At 40.0% G+C, this 19,743-nt stretch overlaps 1 protein-coding gene across 1 annotated transcript in view; it reads right to left on the reverse strand.

Annotated features, from left to right (window-relative positions):
* LOC126272351 (TM2 domain-containing protein almondex) overlaps positions 1–19,743 on the reverse strand; it is a 142,481-nt gene that overhangs the window by 26,298 nt on the left and 96,440 nt on the right. Inside the window, exon 6 of the mRNA XM_049975159.1 lies at positions 17,848–17,992. Within this exon, the coding sequence (XP_049831116.1) occupies positions 17,857–17,992 (136 nt within the window). The 3' untranslated portion in view covers positions 17,848–17,856. The remainder of the gene's footprint in view (positions 1–17,847; positions 17,993–19,743) is intronic.

The following is a 19,743-nucleotide window of genomic DNA, read 5'->3' on the forward strand; positions in this document are numbered from 1 at the left end:
CACTCGACTCTTATAACTGCCATCTGGTTTCTGTACAAATTGTAAATAGCCTTTCGCTACCTGTATTTTACCCCCGCTACCTTCAGGATTTGAAAGAGGGTATTCCAGTCAACATTGTCAAAAGCTTTCTCTAAGTCTACAAATGCTAGAAACGTAGGTTTGCCTTTTCTTAATCTTTCTTCTAAGATAAGTCATAAGGTTAGTATTGCCTCACGTGTTCCAATATTTCTACGGAATCCAAACTGATCTTCCCCGAGGTCGGCAAATAACAGTTTTTCCATTCGTCTGTATAGAATTCGCGTTAGTATTTTGCATCCGTGACTTATTAAACCGATTGTTCGGTATTGTTCATATCTGTCAGCACTTGCTTTCTTTGGAATTGGAATTATTATATTCTTCTTGAAGTCTGAAGGTATTTCGCCTGTCTCGTACATCTTGCTCACCAGTAGGTAGAGTTTTGTCAGGACTGGCTCTCCCAAGGCCGTCAGTAGTTCTAATGGAATGTTGTCTACTCCCGGGGCCTTGTTTCGACTCAGGTCTTTCAATGCTCTGTCAAACTCTTCACGCAGTATCGTGTCAGCCATTTCATCTTCATCTACATCCTCTTCCATTTCCATAATATTGTCCTCAAGTACATTGCCCTTGTATATACTCCCTCCACCTTTCTGCTTTCCCTTCTTTGCTTAGTATTGGGTTTCCATCTGAGCTCTTGATATTCATACAATTGTTGTCTTTTCTCCAAAGGTCTCTTTAATTTTCCTGTAGGCACTATCTATCTTACCCCTAGTGAGATAAGCCTCTACATCCTTACATTTGCCCTCTAGCCATCCCTGCTTAGCCATTTTGCACTTCCTGTCGATCTCATTTTTGAGACGTTTGTATTCTTTTTTGCCTGCTTCATTTATTGCATTTTTGTATTTTCTCCTTTCTTCAATGAAATTCAATATTTCTTCTGTTACCCAAAGGTTTCTATTACCCCTCGTCTTTTTACCTACTTTTTACTAGGTTCTCTGCTGCCTTCACTACTTCATCTCTCAAAGCTACCCATTCTTCTTCTACTGTATTTCTTTCCCCCATTCCTGTCGATTGTTCCCTTATGCTATCCCTGAAACTCTGTACAACCTCTAGTTTAGTCAGTTTATCTAGGTCCCATCTCCGTAAATTCCCACCTTTTTGCAGTTTCTTCAATTTTAATCTACAGTTCATAATCAATAGGTTGTGATCAGAGACCACCTCTGCCCCTGGAAATGTCTTGCAATTTAAAACCTGGTTCCTAAATCTCTGTCTTACCATTATGTAATCTGTCTTAAACCTGTCAGTATCTCCAGGCTTCTTCCATGCATACAACCTTCTTTTATGATTCTTGAACCAAGTGTTAGCTATGATTAAGTTGTGCTCTGTGCAAAATTGTATCAGGCGGCTTCCTCTTTCATTTCTTAGCCCCAATCCATATTTATCTACTACGTTTCCTTCTCTCCCTTTTCCTACTACCGAATTTCAGTCACTCACGACTATTAAATTTTCATCTCCCTTCACTACCTGAATAATTTCTTTTATCTCATCATATATTTCATCAATTTATTCATCATCTGCAGAGCTAGTTGTCATATAGACTTGTAGTACTGTAGTAGGCGTGGGCTTCGTGTCTATCTTGGCCACAATAATGCATTCACTATGCTGTTTGTAGTAACTTACCCGTACTCCCATTTTTTAAATTCATTATTAAATCTACTCCTGCATTACCACTATTTAATTTTGTATTTATAACCCTGTATTCGCCTGACCAAAAGTCTTGTTCCTCCTGCCAGTGAGCTTCACTAATTCCTACTATATCTAACTTTAACCTATCCATTTCCCTTTTTAAATTTTCTAACCTACCTGCCCTATTAAGGGATCTGACATTCCATGCTCCAATCCGTAGAACGCCTGTTTTCTTTCTCCTGATAACGACATCTTCCTGAGTAGTCCCTGCCCGAAGATCCGAATGGGGGACTATTTTACCTCCGAAATATTTTACCCAAGAGGACGCCATCATCATTAAACCATACAGCAAGGCCGTTTTGGTTAGTGTTACAAGGCCAGATCAGCCAATCATCCAGACTGTTGCCGCAGCAACCACTGAAAATGCTGCTGCCCCTCTTCAGGAACCACACATTGGTCAGGCCTCTCAACAGATACCCCTCCGTTGTGGTTGCACCTATGCTACGGCTATCTGTATCGCTGAGGCACGCAAGCCTTCCCACCAACGGCAAGGTCCATTAAGTAATAAAACTAAAGAATTACTTGAACAAAAACTTTTATACTTACTTTGTGCATGAATTAAACTTTCTTCTTCTAATGACTTTGAGTCTGGCATCTGTCTTCCCCAGAGTTAAATTTATGTGGTCGTTCCATCTTAATTCACTCTGGACATAACTACTGTATACTTGAAGGCAATGAATGATTCCAGTGGCTGATCTTTGATACTGTATTTTAAGGACGTATCATTTTGTTCCCCATGAACCATGGACCTTGCCGTTGGTGGGGAGGCTTGCGTGCCTCAGCGATACAGATGGCCGTACCGTAGGTGCAACCACAACGGAGGGGTATCTGTTGAGAGGCCAGACAAACGTGTGGTTCCTGAAGAGGGGCAGCAGCCTTTTCAGTAGTTGCAGGGGCAACAGTCTGGATGATTGACTGATCTGGCCTTGCAACATTAACCAAAACGGCGTTGCTGTGCTGGTACTGCGAACGGCTGAAAGCAAGGGGAAACTACAGCCGTAATTTTTCCCGAGGACATGCAGCTTTACTGTATGATTAAATGATGATGGCATCCTCTTGGGTAAAATATTCCGGAGGTAAAATAGTCCCCCATTCGGATCTCCGGGCGGGGACTACTCAGGAGGATGTCGTTATCAGGAGAAAGAAAACTGGCGTTCTACGGATCGGAGCGTGGAATGTCAGATCCCTTAATCGAGCAGGTAGGTTAGAAAATTTAAAAAGGGAAATGGATAGGTTAAAGTTAGATATAGTGGGAATTAGTGAAGTTCGGTGGCAGGAGGAACAAGACTTCTGGTCAGGTGATTACAGGGTTATAAACACAAAATCAAATAGGGGTAATGCAGGAGTAGGTTTAATAATGAATAGGAAAATAGGAATGCGGGTAAGCTACTACAAACAGCATAGTGAACGCATTATTGTGGCCAAGATAGATACGAAGCCCACACCTACTACAGTAGTACAAGTTTATATGCCAACTAGCTCTGCAGATGACGAAGAAATTGAAGAAATGTACGATGAAATAAAAGAAATTATTCAGATAGTGAAGGGAGACGAAAATTTAATAGTAATGGGTGACTGGAATTCGAGTGTAGGAAAAGGGAGAGAAGGAAACATAGTAGGTGAATATGGATTGGGGCTAAGAAATGAAAGAGGAAGCCGCCTAGTAGAATTTTGTACAGAGCACAACTTAGTCATAGGTAACACTTGGTTTAAGAATCATGAAAGAAGGTTGTATACGTGGAAGAACCCTGGAGATACTAAAAGGTATCAGATAGATTATATAATGGTAAGACAGAGATTTAGGAACCAGGTTTTAAGTTGTAAGACATTTCCAGGGGCAGACGTGGACTCTGACCACAATCTATTGGTTATGACCTGTAGATTAAAACTGAAGAAACTGCAAAAATGTGGGAAATTAAGGAGATGGGACCTGGATAAACTGAAAGAACCAGAGGTTGTACAGAGTTTCAGGGAGAGCATAAGGGAACAATTGACAGGAATAGGGGAAAGAAATACAGTAGAAGAAGAATGGGTAGCTCTGAGGGATGAAGTAGTGAAGGCAGCAGAGAATAAAGTAGGTAAAAAGACGAGGGCTGCTAGAAATCCTTGAGTAACAGAAGAAATATTGAATTTAATTGATGAAAGGAGAAAATATAAAAATGCAGTAAATGAAGCAGGCAAAAAGGAATACAAACGTCTCAAAAATGAGATCGACAGGAAGTGCAAAATGGCTAAACAGGGATGGCTAGAGGATAAATGTAAGGATGTAGAGGCTTATCTCACTAGGGGTAAGATAGATACTGCCTACAGGAAAATTAAAGAGACCTTTGGAGAGAAGAGAACCACGTGTATGAATATCAAGAGCTCAGATGGCAACCCAGTTCTAAGCAAAGAAGGGAAGGCAGAAAGGTGGAAGGAGTATATAGAAGGTTTATACAAGGGCGATGTACTTGAGGACAATATTATGGAAATAGAAGAGGATGTAGATGAAGACGAAATGGGTGATACGATATTGCGTGAAGAGTTTGACAGAGCACTGAAAGACCTGAGTCGGAACAAGGCCCCCGGAGTAGACAACATTCCATTAGAACTACTGACGGCCTTGGGAGAGCCAGTCATGACAAAACTCTACCAGCTGGTGAGCAAGATGTATGAGACAGGCCAAATACCCTCAGACTTCAAGAAGAATATAATAATTCCAATCCCAAAGAAAGCAGGTGCTGACAGATGCGAAAATTACCGAACTATCAGTTTAATAAGTCACAGCTGCAAAATACTAACGCGAATTCTTTACAGACGAATGGAAAAACTGGTAGATGCGGACCTCGGGGAGGATCAGTTTGGATTCCGTCGAAATGTTGGAACACGTGAGGCAATACTGACCTTACGACTTATCTTAGAAGAAAGATTAAGAAAAGGCAAACCTACGTTTCTAGCATTTGTAGACTTAGAGAAAGCTTTTGACAATGTTGACTGGAATACTCTTTTTCAAATTCTAAAGGTGGCAGGGGTAAAATACAGGGAGCGAAAGGCTATTTACAATTTGTACAGAAACCAGATGGCAGTCATAAGAGTCGAGGGGCATGAAAGGGAAGCGGTGGTTGGCAAAGGAGTGAGACAGGGTTGTAGCCTCTCCCCGATGTTATTCAATCTGTATATTGAGCAAGCAGTAAAGGAAACAAAAGAAAAATTTGGAGTAGGTATTAAAATTCATGGAGACGAAGTAAAAACTTTGAGGTTCGCCGATGACATTGTAATTCTGTCAGAGACGGCAAAGGACTTGGAAGAGCAGTTGAACGGAATGGACAGTGTCTTGAAAGGAGGATATAAGATGAACATCAACAAAAGCAAAACGAGGATAATGGAATGTAGTCAAATTAAATCGGGTGATGCTGAGGGAATTAGATTAGGAAATGAGACACTTAAAGTAGTAAAGGAGTTTTGCTATTTAGGAAGTAAAATAACTGATGATGGTCGAAGTAGAGAGGATATAAAATGTAGACTGGCAATGGCAAGGAAAGCGTTTCTGAAGAAGAGAAATTTGTTAACATCGAATATAGATTTAAGTGTCAGGAAGTCATTTCTGAAAATATTTGTTTGGAGTGTAGCCATGTATGGAAGTGAAACATGGACGATAACTAGTTTGGACAAGAAGAGAATAGAAGCTTTCGAAATGTGGTGCTACAGAAGAATACTGAAGATAAGGTGGATAGATCACGTAACTAATGAGGAGGTATTGAATAGGATTGGGGAGAAGAGAAGTTTGTGGCACAACTTGACTAGAAGAAGGGATCGGTTGGTAGGACATGTTTTGAGGCATCAAGGGATCACAAATTTAGCATTGGAGGGCAGTGCGGAGGGTAAAAATCGTAGAGGGAGACCGAGAGATGAGTACACTAAGCAGATTCAGAAGGATGTAGGTTGCAGTAGGTACTGGGAGATGAAGAAGCTTGCACAGGATAGAGTAGCATGGAGAGCTGCATCAAACCCGTCTCAGGACTGAAGACCACAACAACAACATCATTTTGTTTGTTTCTGTACATTATATTATGTCTACCTACATTGAGTGCCAGCAGTCAATCTTTGTGCCAGGCTTTGATCAACTGTAAGTGTCTGCATTTTATACCAAGTTAGCAATTATGTTACCTCCCTGTACACAACATCATCTACAAACAGCCTCATGGGACTACCTCGAGCTATGTATATTATTTGTTTACTTCTATTAAGAACTGCCTACTAGTTTGTGTTTGTGAGGAAGATTCAAATCCAGTCACATATCAATTGTGATATTCTCTATCAATGCACATATTTTATATACTTGGCATTAGAGAGGAAGTGATGAAATGCTTCTTATTATATGGACACAGCATAGTAGGAAGAATATAAGATTAAATGTGTGGGTGATATGGTGGTATACAATGTGCAAAATTTAGTACACAGGGTTGCCATCTCTGGCAGCACTAACCTCTCTATCTAAGCTGGGCACTGAGGCGAACTGGACTACTAGTCATTCCGTGCTGCTCCAACTCTATGCCAGAGTTCATCAAGTGATTGGCAATTGGTGGTGTGCCAGTCTCTCAATGACAGATGACCAGATGTTTTCAATGTGTGAGAGATTTGGAGAATGTGCTGACCAGGGCACCAGCCAAACATCATCTGTATTGAAAGAAATCAAGGACTTCACAGGCAACATGAAGTCTTGCATTATCTTCTTGAATAACAGCATCACAGATACCCTGAAGCTAGGGCACAGCCACTGGCCTTAAAAGGTCAGAAATGTAAAGGACTGCTGTCCCTGTCACCAGCTGTGTGAACCAGAAATCATGATGTGTGCCCACTTGCACACAATACCATCCCACCATGTGATGAGCTCATATAACAGTGGCAAATGCAATGGGGCAGTGTTTGTTCTCGTTAGAGCCTCCACAACTATCATGATTTTGAATCTGGAACTAAGACTCATCTGAAGAGATGATTTGTTACTGCTCGTGTGTTCAATGTCATAATTAGAACCACCACAGTCAACGCGTCCCTCGCATGCTATGTTAAGGGAAGCCACAACAGTGGCTGCAACAGTGATTGTCCATGATACGCTAATCATCATCTCGCGTCCCAGTAAATACTTGGTATTGGTGCAAATTTTGGTATCTGCCACTGCCAATAATACTACATCAGTGAAGAACACAAAACCAATAACACTGGCAGCCAGCAAACTGGTCATGGTGGCTGCCAACAGAATGCGTCCGCACCGTGTTTGCTGGAAAGAGCCTCTGTTGCCAATTGTGAGAAAGTAAGGTGACTGCAGACTCGAAGTCACTTGTGTGCTTGCTACTTTAAAAGCCAGACTTGCTAATATTCTGCCACACATACAGTTGTTTGATTAGGTGTCTGATTAGTGGTGTACAGTGTTGAATGCACATTTAGAGCATAAATCACATGCTGTGGCAGCATTCTCTGAATTTAACCAGTGACTTATGGGGATTAGTGAGTCATATGTGCAATTTATGGCACTGGAGTTATAGAGTTTGTCTGGAGATTGTAAGTTTGTAGTCAGCATGGTTTGTCTTATTGGAAATTTGTGGTAAGGTCTTATGGGACCAAACTGCTAAGGTCGTGGTCCCTAAGGTGTGTCTTATGCCAATTCCATTACTTGCTATGTAATTATTTGACTAGCCCCAAATAAGTAGTTTCAAGCAAAGCCTTTAGAGTTGTCTGATCCACTTCCAGCTGATGGGGCACAGTTGAAGTGCTGTCAGCAGTGGCCCAGGCAACTTTTGTTGGTGTGTGCCACATATTGGAAGTGGAATGTAGTTTTTCCCACACTACATGACCAGATGAGATACCTAGCAGCATACACACCTGGGTTATTCTTAGTTGTCCAATAGTAGTCTCATAGCTAAACTGTGAAGCAACTTGATAAGATAGACTAGGAATAAGCTTTCCTTGTTGGACTGGCTGTCACAGTGGAAGTTCCCCAGATTATAAGGCTTTCCTCTCCACACACAAATAAAGTTTGCAGTGCAACCAAAGGGGTCACATCACTGCTGTCTGTGCTATGCAGTGTTAAGTTCATAATACTGACCAGTTGTCTATTAAAGTGGTTTCCATACCAACCTCATATGTCTGGCAAATGGTTCATAACCTTTTGCTCCAATTGTCTATTCTGGGGCACTCAGCTGAATTTCAGCTTCATACTGGGGCTGGAGTCTTGATCAATTTCACTATGTATCGTGAGCATCGCAGCCCAAGCCCGCCCCCCCCCCTCCCCTCCCCTCCCCTCTCCTCCCTGCCCATTAAAAGCAGTTAACATGACAGTAGATTCCCACAGTTGCCAACTAATTCCGTTGAAGGGTCGACTGGTTGTGGCAGCAAAATATAAGAATGCGGAGCACTGAGTAATAAATATTATTAGTTGTTGATTCTGCTTTGTTGTCAAATATTTTTGGATTGGGCATATTTGCAACATTTGAGTCACAAACAGTTGATTACATTAATTTTGTATCACCAATAATTCCTTTTGACGATCTTGAGTTACTTTTGCAGTCATGTACGCAGTTGTTACAGCCAATGTTAACTAAAGCATCCGATTTTATGGCCTACATTCAGCTTAAGCTGTCAGCGTCTCCCTAAGTTTTGCCATTTGCCAGCTGGTAAAGTGTATGTTTTTGGATGACATGGCAAGTATTTAGAAGATGACATAAGTAAGGAGGGCATTAAACCACTTGATAACTACATTGCAGCAATCGATAAATTGCCCAACCCTTGGAACTTCAAGTAGCTGCAGTTGCTCCTTGGCATGGTGAACTATTATTACAAATTCATACCAAATGTATCAGAGGTCTCATACCCTCTATGTCAACTTCATAAGAAAGGTGTGGAATATGTTTTGTCACACACTTTTCAGGAAGCTTTTCTGTGGCTAAAACATTGTTTATGCTCTCCCTTTTGTCTTGCTTCTTTACATCAAAAGAAAGGCTTAATTCTGCAATATTATGGAAAAGACAGTTGGTATAGGAACAACAAAAGGACTGTCAGAAAGTAAGCTTCTGGTCAATATGGCCTTAGCTTAATAGCTTAATTACTGGCTACTGATACATTGTAGTATGGGATTGGTGCCATACTGTCCGACGGAAATCTATACTGACCAGAACAATTTACTGCGTTTGTATTTAAGACTCTCCTGTCCACCCAAAAGAATTACAGGGTGTATCTGCGGACAAGCAGAAAAAAAATCCCTGATTTCTCGGTTAAAACGCACTTTTTCCCACTTAAAAACATACTTCTTCCAACAAGAAAAATACACTTTTCCCATGATAAGTGACAGTATACTTTCCCTCAGAGTGGTAAAAATATAAATCCTTCAAATGGTAAACATGTTATACACCAGTGTGGAACTTTAGAGAGCGAAAAAAGCTTTGGCAAGATCTGTGACATGCAGCAACATTATGGTGCAACAGCATTATGGTGCATACTGTCATATTACGATACACTGCATATTTTTGTATTCATATTACGAAAGTATAGATTCGAAACAGCACGTTAATCTTCGAAGCACTGAAATTGAGATTAAAATGTGCTTTTGTAAGCCACTCATAGCTCATGTCACGTGATCTCACCAGCCAATGACGGTAAATATTCAGAGCACAGAACACGTGACATCAGCCAATAACAACATCACTATTATGTAGTGTGAACACACAAATAGGGAAAGTTAAGGGTTTAAATTAATGTACATTGTGTAAATACAAGAAAACCTTAGCTTCCACAAATAACATTGAACTTTTTTAGCATGTGTTAAACTTTAAGATACATCATAGAAATGTGCCAGTAACATTTTTAATAATGATCTTAATTTCTGGTCTTCTTGGCCCAAAATTCTAGTCCTCAAGAGTCAACTAATCTGTGATTTAAGAAATTCATTGCACGTTCACACATGTAACATAATTCATCTTGTGTAAAAGGAAATTTACTTTGGAACTAATGTTCGCTTCAGCAGTTGCCAGAGTGTGCCAGAAAACAGGCGTCACTGTGCCTAGACAGCTACAATGATGTAAGAAGCCCATATGTTTGTACATAAATAGTAGTAAGAGATCTTACCAGACATCTCTCTCTCTCTCTTTTTTTATTTTTAAATATAGAAGACACACTCCAAGAGAATTGGAATTTTGTAAACCATGCTAATATGTATAATTTGGTGTAAAGTGCACACTCTTATGTCTAGATTCACAATGAAGTAGGCCCCAACCGTTTCCAGGATGCAATTTTTTTTAGAGTACCTGTACTGTATTATCTCATGTTTGGCTCTTTATTACGTCATAATACCATATGTGCCAGAAGATAAATATGTGCAACAGAAATTCAGTGTACACCTGAAACTAGCCGATAGTGCTGAGTGAAACACTTTCTTTCTAATAAATTGACTACCTCTGGGGAACAGACTACTAAAAGTCACATTTACTTAGCAAACTGACAAAAATAACTTCATTGTTCTGCAAAGCGGCTGACTGCCAAAAATGTGGAAATGAAATAAAATCACAAAACTGAAACTAATAATGTATGTTAGCCTTCCGTAATTATGTACATGTTTTTTAATTCACTTCATAGCTCCCAACCATAGAAATTTGTTTTGTTTTTGTTTTACGTAAGAAGTTTAAATGAAGAGGAAACAGCAAAGTCATTAAACTTAAACATGGCTTACAAGGAGACTCAGTCCCTCTCCACTACAACTCAGACTGCTATGTGCAAGAGCGAATCCAGCAGCTTGGGCATACCAGAAAAATTTTTCTGGGTAGTATCTGGCTGATTGCTGGTACTGCTGACACAGCTAACAGCTACACTTCAAGTAGCTGGAAGCGTGAGAAAGTACTGTCCATAAGCAACTCAACTGTGCATGCACATGAGCTCCTGGGAAACTGCTCAAACAAACGTAACATAAAATGTTGTGACATCACGCTTGTCGGTAGCAGTCTATTGTTATGAAGTATTCTGTAGTCTTTGTCCTAAAGCCTTTGACACATTTTGCTGTTTTATCAGTTCTTACCAGTCAAAATTACAAAAATTTAACTGATGACTAAAACAATGAAAAATTCCTGGACTTTAAAAAATTCCAGGGATTTTTATGGTTTTCTCCTGGATGAAAAAATTACTGATTTTTTCCCGAAGCGTATACACCCTGAACTACTCCCAGATTGAGAAACAGGCACTGGATATGGCGTTTGGTGTTAAAAAGTTTCACATATTCCTGGATTGCTCCAAATTTCACATGGGTGCGGATCATAATCCTTTGGCACTGCTGTCTGATCCCAAGGCCAAATTCCTGGACAAGAAGGCTCACAGACTACAGCATTGGGCACTATTTCTCAGCAATTAATTTCATGATATCCATTTTCAGTTCATAGCACAGCAGGCTAAAGCTGATGCATTGTACAGGTTGCCCATGGGTCCCAATATTGAGTTTGATAGGGAAGACATTGTTTGTTTCAAGATAAGACGATGCATTAAAAAAAATGCTGCAAAAATTTCCCACCGTTAACAAAGTAGTAGCAGCAGCCACAAATTGCAAACCAGTGTCATGAGGGGGACATGTAAGCATTCCTAAGGATGCCCATCCCAATTTTCTAGCTTCAAAGTACGAATGAGTGGCTCAACGTGCATCAGGGAGTGATGTTGGTTACAAGCACGTTCACAGAACCAAGGCCCCTACATAGAAATTTTTGCCATTGCCTCAACCGTGGAATGGGGAAGACCTGGATTTTTCCAGCCCATTTCTTGACGAAATGTGGTTGGTACTGTTGGATGTCCTGTCCAACTTCTCCTGTATAGCACGGGTATCCACTACAACATGAACATCCATAATCAAGGTGCTTATGACCACATTTGCAATAGAGGATGTGTCACCCACATCAACCACACTCGCCTCCAATAATGGCCCCCTTTCACAGCTTCCGAGTTTCAGAAATACTGTTGCTTCAATGGTATCCAGCACCTGAGCAATGTGAGCATCGCCAGCTGCCAACCTAAGGAGCCAACTTGAAGTTTACAACATGTATGGCTGACTTCAGTACTTCCCCACAATGTATAAGGTAAGACTCGCCATACCCACACCATGTTTATTACTTAAGGTCATGGCAGTGCTGGTCTTCCACAGGGCAAGAAGGACACCACAGGAAACAGGTGTTCCCTCTGACATCAGCTCAGCAGATTGCTGAACATGGCGAAAGAGAGTTGCATTTTGCTCCCCCTTGACCTCAGCAGCCATACCAGGTGAACTCCTTGCTCGGCTTCTGGCATCTCTCTCTTTTCCCTTCCTAAGGCTTTAAGCCACAGATCTGGGCAATATTGTCCTCACCTGTCCATTAAAGGAGGGATTTCGTATTTGCGCCTGCAGATAATACCATGGCAAGGAATGACACAGAACCAATGATGCTGGCAGGCAGCAAACTGATCACAGTGGTCTCCAACAGGGCGCACCCACACTGTGAGGGTTAGAAAGTGCTTCAGGTGATAAGGCAAGAAGGTAAGGTGGCCACAGACCGAATTAACTTGAGTGTTTGCTAGTTTAGAAGCGAGTCTGCTAATATTTTGCCAGATAAAGCTGGTTGCTTGTTTAGGGGTGTTTGTCTCTCTTGATTTTCTCTTGACAAATTACATGTCCTGTTGAGGTTTCTGGCTCGTGTGTGGTTTCAGTTGGTTTAGTTCTTCAGACGTTAGAAGAATCACTGTTGACATCCTGTATGATGTAGAGTATGGCCCTCTTAAACCTATCAATTCCACATTCACATGCCAGCTGTGGGATTCCTAGCCAACATGAGCAGTAAGGTTGTAGAGTTATAAACCACAGTACTCATAGACCAAATGCTGACACTGTAAAATTCTGACTTGTTAGTAATCATTCCTCCTCCTCCTCCTAACAAACAACCAAAATTCAAATTATGAATGAAAAACTGGCTGTGTAATCTTTCCCTACATTAACAAAGTAGATGCCACTATTCCTACCTACTTTTTGCGGTTGTGCTGAAATGCTAATCATTTGCTTATCCAAGCATGCAGTACACTTAAAGCCTCATTGATGCTTGTTGCATGTAAGCTTCATGATGTTGCAATTGTAAGGACCGAAACCTTCTAATGACACCCCACCAGATTCTGTTGCCTTTCCTCTATCGACAGTTTGTTTTCACATTCTATGCTTATTTCTATATTGGTCATTTTTTGCATTAATACAATGATCACAAGTAGAAAACAATGGAATATTCTTTGGTGAAACAGTTTCCATTTTGGTGCAATCATGGACTGTGTTACATTCACTGCTTTCACATACTGCGAAAACTTTTTAGAAATTTTAACAACATTTTAGAATTTTTTTTAACAACCCAGTAGATACGACCTTGCTTTTGAATTCAGTGAACACTTGCTGCATAGCTTGCCTTATGCTCGTTTTGATTTTGTTCAACTTTAGTTTGTCAGCAAGGGTTCACTTAGTTTGAATCTCCTATACAGCTCACATTGCATTTTTAGTACCTTGCTTATATGCAGGGCGTACATAAAGTTCGGGAACACTTTCAATTATTTATTGCACAAGAACTAAACATTGTACAGATGTCATACATATTGCATTATGAAGAGAAACTCTAAAAGCTTTTTTTACAAACATTCGATATGTGAACTAGGAGCGGCCTAGCAGGCGTCAATACAGTAATAGAATTCTTGCCATAGCTTTCCCAGCATGGCATCACTGACTGTGGTAGTCACTTCCCGTATTCACTCCCAGAGCTCTGCTACATCACGTGGTAGAGGCGGTTCATACACCAGATCTTTAATGTGTCCCCACAGAAGAAAGTCACACGGAGTGAGATCTGGTGATCAGGGAGGCCACGTCGAACTCCAACGCACAGAAAGCTCGCTCCGCACCTCAACTTGTCAGTTTGCGACTAGCGCTGACTATCGGCAAATTACCAAACTACACTGTGGTGGCATACATGGGGGGCAGGGGGGGGGGGGGGGACTTCTTCAGGGTTTCTCTTCAAAATGACATATGTATGATATCTGTATAATGTTTGGTTCTTGTGCAATGAATAATTGAAAGCGTTCCCGAACTTTATGTACACCTGGTATTTATAACAACCATAGTTTGTTCTTGCCAAGCCACACATCTACCACAGCAACAACGTATCTAGCACGTAACCTACATCTGAATTTATGCCACTGATCGTCCACATTCTCTTTTCAGACCTGACATTTGCTGGTGACTACCCCAGTTGAGTCTAGTGATTTTTCCATTAAACATGTTTAGCATAAATATCTTTCTAACTTCTTTAACTTTCTGTTCAACATAACTCACAAATGGTGATTTAGTAACACTGTAGTTATTTCCATATCTATACACATCAAATCAAAAAGGTTGGGCCTGTTCATTGGCAACAGATCTAATAACTGCCTCCCAATCTAAATGCACACATCTCCCAGTTTGAAGAACAAAGGAACTGCTTCTGACGTGAGGATGTTACCCATAACTCATGAACCACAATGAAAGTGGGCACATGACACATCAACAGTAAAATATGAGGACACCACTGAGAATCAGTTTCTGTAAAAGTGATTTTAAATATGAATGGCATTGAAAATGCTGTAAAGTGCCCTACAGGTTAATCAGACAGATTTTGTATGGTTTACTGTTGTTGTTGTGGTCTTCAGTCCTGAGACTGGTTTGATGCAGCTCTCCATGCTACTTTATCCCATGCAAGCTTCTTCATCTCCCAGTACCTACTGCAACCTACATCCTTCTGAATATGCTTAGTGTATTCATCTCTTGGTCTCCCTCTACGATTTTTACCCTCCACGCTGCCCTCCAATGCTAAATTTATGATCCCTTGATGCCTCAAAACATGTCCTACCAACCGGTCCCTTCTTTTTGTCAAGTTGTCCCACAAACTCCTCTTCTCCCCAATTCTATTCAATACCTCCTCATTAGTTATGTGATCTACCGATTTAATCTTCAGCATTCTTCTGTAGCACCACATTTCGAAAGCTTCTATTCTCTTCTTGTCCAAACAAGTTATCATCCATGTTTCACTTCCATACAAGGCTACACTCCATACAAATACTTTCAGAAATGATTTCCTGACACTTAAATCTATACTCGATGTTAACAAATTTATCTTCTTCAGAAACGATTTCCTTGCCATTGCCAGTCTACATTTGATATCGTTTCTACTTCGACCATCATCAGTTATTTTACTCCCTAAATAGCAAAACTCCTTTACTACTTTAAGTGTCTCATTTCCTAATCTAATTCCCTCAGCATCACCCGATTTAATTTGACTGCATTCCATTATCCTCGTTTTGCTTTTGTTGATGTTCATCTTATATCCTCCTTTCAAGACACTGTCCATTCTGTTCAACTGCTCTTCCAAGTCCTTTGCTGTCTCTGACAGAATTACAATGTCATCGGCGAACATCAAAGTTTTTATTTCTTTTCCATGAATTTTAATACCTACTCCGAATTTCTCTTTTGTTTCCTTTACTGCTTGTTCAATATACAGATTGAATAACATCGGGGAGAGGCTACAACCCTGTCTCACTCCCTTCCCAACCACTGCTTCCCTTTCATGCCCCTCGACTCTTGTAACTGCCATCTGGTTTCTGTACAAATTGTAAATAGCCTTACGCTCCCTGTATTTTACCCCTACCACCTTCAGAATTTGAAAGAGAGTATTCCAGTCAACATTGTCAAAAGATTTCTCTAAGTCTACAAATGCTAGAAACGTAGGTTTGCTTTTTCTTAATCTTTCTTCTAAGATAAATCATAAGGTTAGTATTGCCTGACATGTTCCAACATTTCTACAGAATCCAAACTGATCTTCCCCGAGGTCCGCATCTACCAGTTTTTCCATTCGTCTGTAAAGAATTCGCGTTAGTATTTTGCAGCTGTGACTTATTAAACTGATAGTTCGGTAATTTTCACATTTGTCAACACCTGCTTTCTTTGGGATTGGAATTATTATATTCTTCCTGAAGTCAGGGTATTTCGCCTGTCTCATACATCTTGCTCACCAGTAGGTAGAGTTTTGTCAGGACTGGCTCTCCCAAGGCCGTCAGTAGTTCTAATGGAATGTTGTCTACTCCAGGGGCCTTGTTTCGACTCAGGTCTTTCAGTGCTCTGACAAACTCTTCACGTAGTATCGTATCTCCCATTTCATCTTCATCTACATTCTGTTCTATTTCCATAATATTGTCGTCAAGTACATCGCCCTTGTATAGATGCTCTATATACTCCTTCTACCTTACTGCTTTCTCTTCTTGGCATAGAACTGGGTTTCCATCTGAGCCCTTAATATTCATACGGGTGGCTGTCCTTTCTCCAAAGGTCTCTTTAATTTTCCTGTAGGCAGTATCTATCTTACACCTAGTGAGATAAGCCTCTACATCCTTACATTTGTCCTCTAGCCATGCCTGCTTAGCCATTTTGCACTTCTGTCGATCTCATTTTTGAGACGTTTGTATTCCTTTTTGCCTGCTTCGTTTACTGCGTTTTTATATTTTCTCCTTTCATCAATTAAATTGAATATTTCTTCTGTTACCCAAGGATTTCTATTAGCCCTCATCTTTTTACCTACTTGATCATCTGCTGCCTTCCCTCAAAGTTATCCATTCTTCTTCTACTGTATTTATTTCCGCCATTCCTGTCAATTGTTCCCTTATGCTCTCCCTGAAACACTCTACAACCTCTGGTTCTTTCAGTCTACCCAGGTCCCATCTCCTTAATTTAGCACCTTTTTGTAGTTTCTTCAGTTTTAATCTACAGTTCATAACCAATAGATTGTGGTCAGAGTCCACATGTGCACCTGGAAATGTCTTACAATTTAAAACTTGATTCCTAAATCTCTGTCTTACCATTATGTAATCTATCTGATACCTTTTAGTATCTACAGGCTTCTTCCATGTATACAACCTTCTTTTATGATTCTTGAACCAAGTATTAGCTATGATTAAGTTATGCTCTGTGCAAAATTCTACCAGACAGCTTCCTCTTTCATTTATCTCCCCCAATCCAGATTCACCTACTATGTTTCCTTCTCTCCCTTTTCCTACTGGCAAATTCCAATCACCCATGACTATTAAATTTTCGTCTCCCTTCACTACCTGAATAATTTCTTTTACCTCATCATACATTTCATCAATTTCTTCATCATCTGCGGAGCTAGTTGGCAAATAAACTTGTACTACTGTAGTAGGTGTGGGCTTCGTATCTATCTTGGCACAATAATGCGTTCACTATGCTGTTTGTAGTAGCTTACCCGCATTCCAATTTTCCTATTCATTATTAAACCTACTCCTGCATGACCCCTATTTGATTTTGTGTTTATAACCCTGTAGTCACCTGACCAGAAGTCTTGTTCCTCCTGCCACCGAACTTCACTAATTCCCACTATATCTAACTTTAACCTACCCATATCCCTTTTTAAATTTTCTAACCTACCTGCCCGATTAAGGGATCTGACATTCCACGCTCCGATCCGTAGAACGCCAGTTTTGTTTCTCCTGATGACGATGTCCTCTTGAGTAGTCCCCGCCCGGAGATCCGAATGGGGACATTTTACCTCCGGAATATTTTACCCAAGAGGATGCCATCATCATTTAATCATACAGTAAAGCTGCATGCCCTCGGGAAAAATTATGGCTGTAGTTTCCCCTTGCTTTCAGCCGTTCGCAGTACCAGCACAGCAAGGCCGTTTTGGTTAATGTTACAAGGCCAGATCAGTCAATCATCCATACTGTTGACCCTGCAACTACTGAAAAGGCTGCTGCCCCTTTTCAGGAACCACACGTTTGTCTGGCCTCTCAACAAGCACATTAAAATAAATACAGCAATATACAAAAAATTAAAAATGAGGGCAGGAAACCACTCATATGCAAATGAATACTAATGCTAGAAAAAGAACAAATCCAGCACAATTTTCTAATTTCATGTGTCACTCATCATTCAACTGCACATGAGTGGTACCTGTCCTATTCTTTTGTTTTCTGTTTCCATCTTGAAATTTCCATCATTGTAATAAATATGCCAATATTTATTTTAAATTATCTCACCTGCAAGTGTTATATATAGAGAGAACCATCATCTGGACCTAAGTAATGTAATGATATTAGAATAACATCAATCAATGTCCATACTCCAAGTCCTCCAAAACTGAACAATTTACCAATGCCTTCCTGCCAATGACCAAGATAGAACCTGGAAATAAAAAGAACAAATGACTTCACAGAAATTAGTTTGATGAGAGTGCAATTACAGGGCTCTCTTTACAGTTTGTTGTAAACCCAACAGACCACATTTCAAAGTTGTGATGTGAAGAATGGAATGCAATTTCTCTTGCTTTTCTGTGCTTCAATTAAATCAGTGGTAAATAATTTGGGATACGTTACTTTTTGTAGTCATATTTCTACCTTGGCAATGAATGATGTTCGAATTTAGTATTTAATTTAATTTAATAAAATTGCAGCCAAATAGCAGACAGGTGAGCTTAAATCACAATCGGCGATCACCGCTTGAGCGAAAATCAAACTTTTACAAAACTAATTGTTAAAAATCGATCATTACATTAGCAATCTTAGTGCAGATAATTTATTAAGCTATAGCTTGCTAGTGCTGCTAGTGTGTAATCACAATGAAATATTAGCAATTTGTAGCTCCACATTATTGTATAACATGGAGAGCTGCATCAAACCAGTCTCAGGACTGAAGACCACAACAACAACAACAACAACAACAACAACAACATTATTGTACTTTCATATAATTGTAGGTGATATAGTAGTTGTGTAATAACCGTATAGTAGGTTCATCACCTGCTTTCCATTTTGTAAATATCCTTGAAGTATATCTTTACCATTTCACTGTACGATATGGCTACATATTATGATCGAATTCAGAAACCTAATGGATGCACTGTCCACTGTGTCATTTATCCAAGTGATCCATGACCTTTCTTTTTAACATTCTCCAACATATTTCTCTCTCCAATCCGAGGAGCAACTCTTGGAGTTCCAAAAGCTAGGTAGTGTGTCACTTTTATATGTTTCTATCAGCAGTACTACATATTTCACTTCCTGAAGGTAAGTAATGGGCAGAGAGACTGTTTCAAGTTTAAAACTTCCAATTTATCTGTTCTGTACTTCAAACTAATTGCTGTCGTGTGCATCAGTTCATGTTCTCACACAGCATTGTTGTGTATTGCTAATGATGTGCTCCAGTTCCACACAACTAAGAGGGCATAATCACAAATTTTTAGTTCAATTTATAACACATACAGATGCAAGACGAACACATGAATTGGAAGGCACAGGTTGTGCGTCAAAGCATGATTCACCATGTAATTATGGTAACAAAGCTGCTTTTTTGATAAAATTTTCATCGGTTCCTTGCTGCGTACATTCACAGTGTATACATGATGTTTAGGAAGGTATACCTTTCCGGAAACACACTATGAATTGCTGCAGTAAGAAACTCCAAAAAATTTTATTGCTTTAACATGTTACAAAGAGACATTCACTTGCACTGTTCTATTCTGTTTTGTCAGGCCCTTGAAAGTAAGATCACAAATTCAATGGATTTGTAAAGCAGAAAATTGAAGTATAAAGATTCATGAACAACAACTTCAGATGGAGAAAAATTACGACACGAGCAACAGTAACAAAAAGAAAATGACAAAAGAAAGTGGTCATAAATACTTCCACAAAATTCCATATATCACATTGGGTGTTTGAAATTCCCACTGTCAACTGCAACAAACATTTCCAACTGCATGTAGAAGGATGTCTGAACAAACTGAAAGGATTCTTTCAATATTGATCAGCATCCTGTAACAACGTGATAATTTACTTTCTCTTGAGTTGTTGGAACTTGTTCACAGACTTCATCATCTAGCGTCCCAGAGCATAAAAGCTGAGTTGTGTCAAACTGGGTGAACATGCAGGCCAACTAAT

The sequence above is a fragment of the Schistocerca gregaria genome, chromosome 5 (assembly GCF_023897955.1).
Source record: "Schistocerca gregaria isolate iqSchGreg1 chromosome 5, iqSchGreg1.2, whole genome shotgun sequence".
In the NCBI taxonomy this organism is placed as follows: Eukaryota; Metazoa; Arthropoda; class Insecta; order Orthoptera; family Acrididae; genus Schistocerca; species Schistocerca gregaria.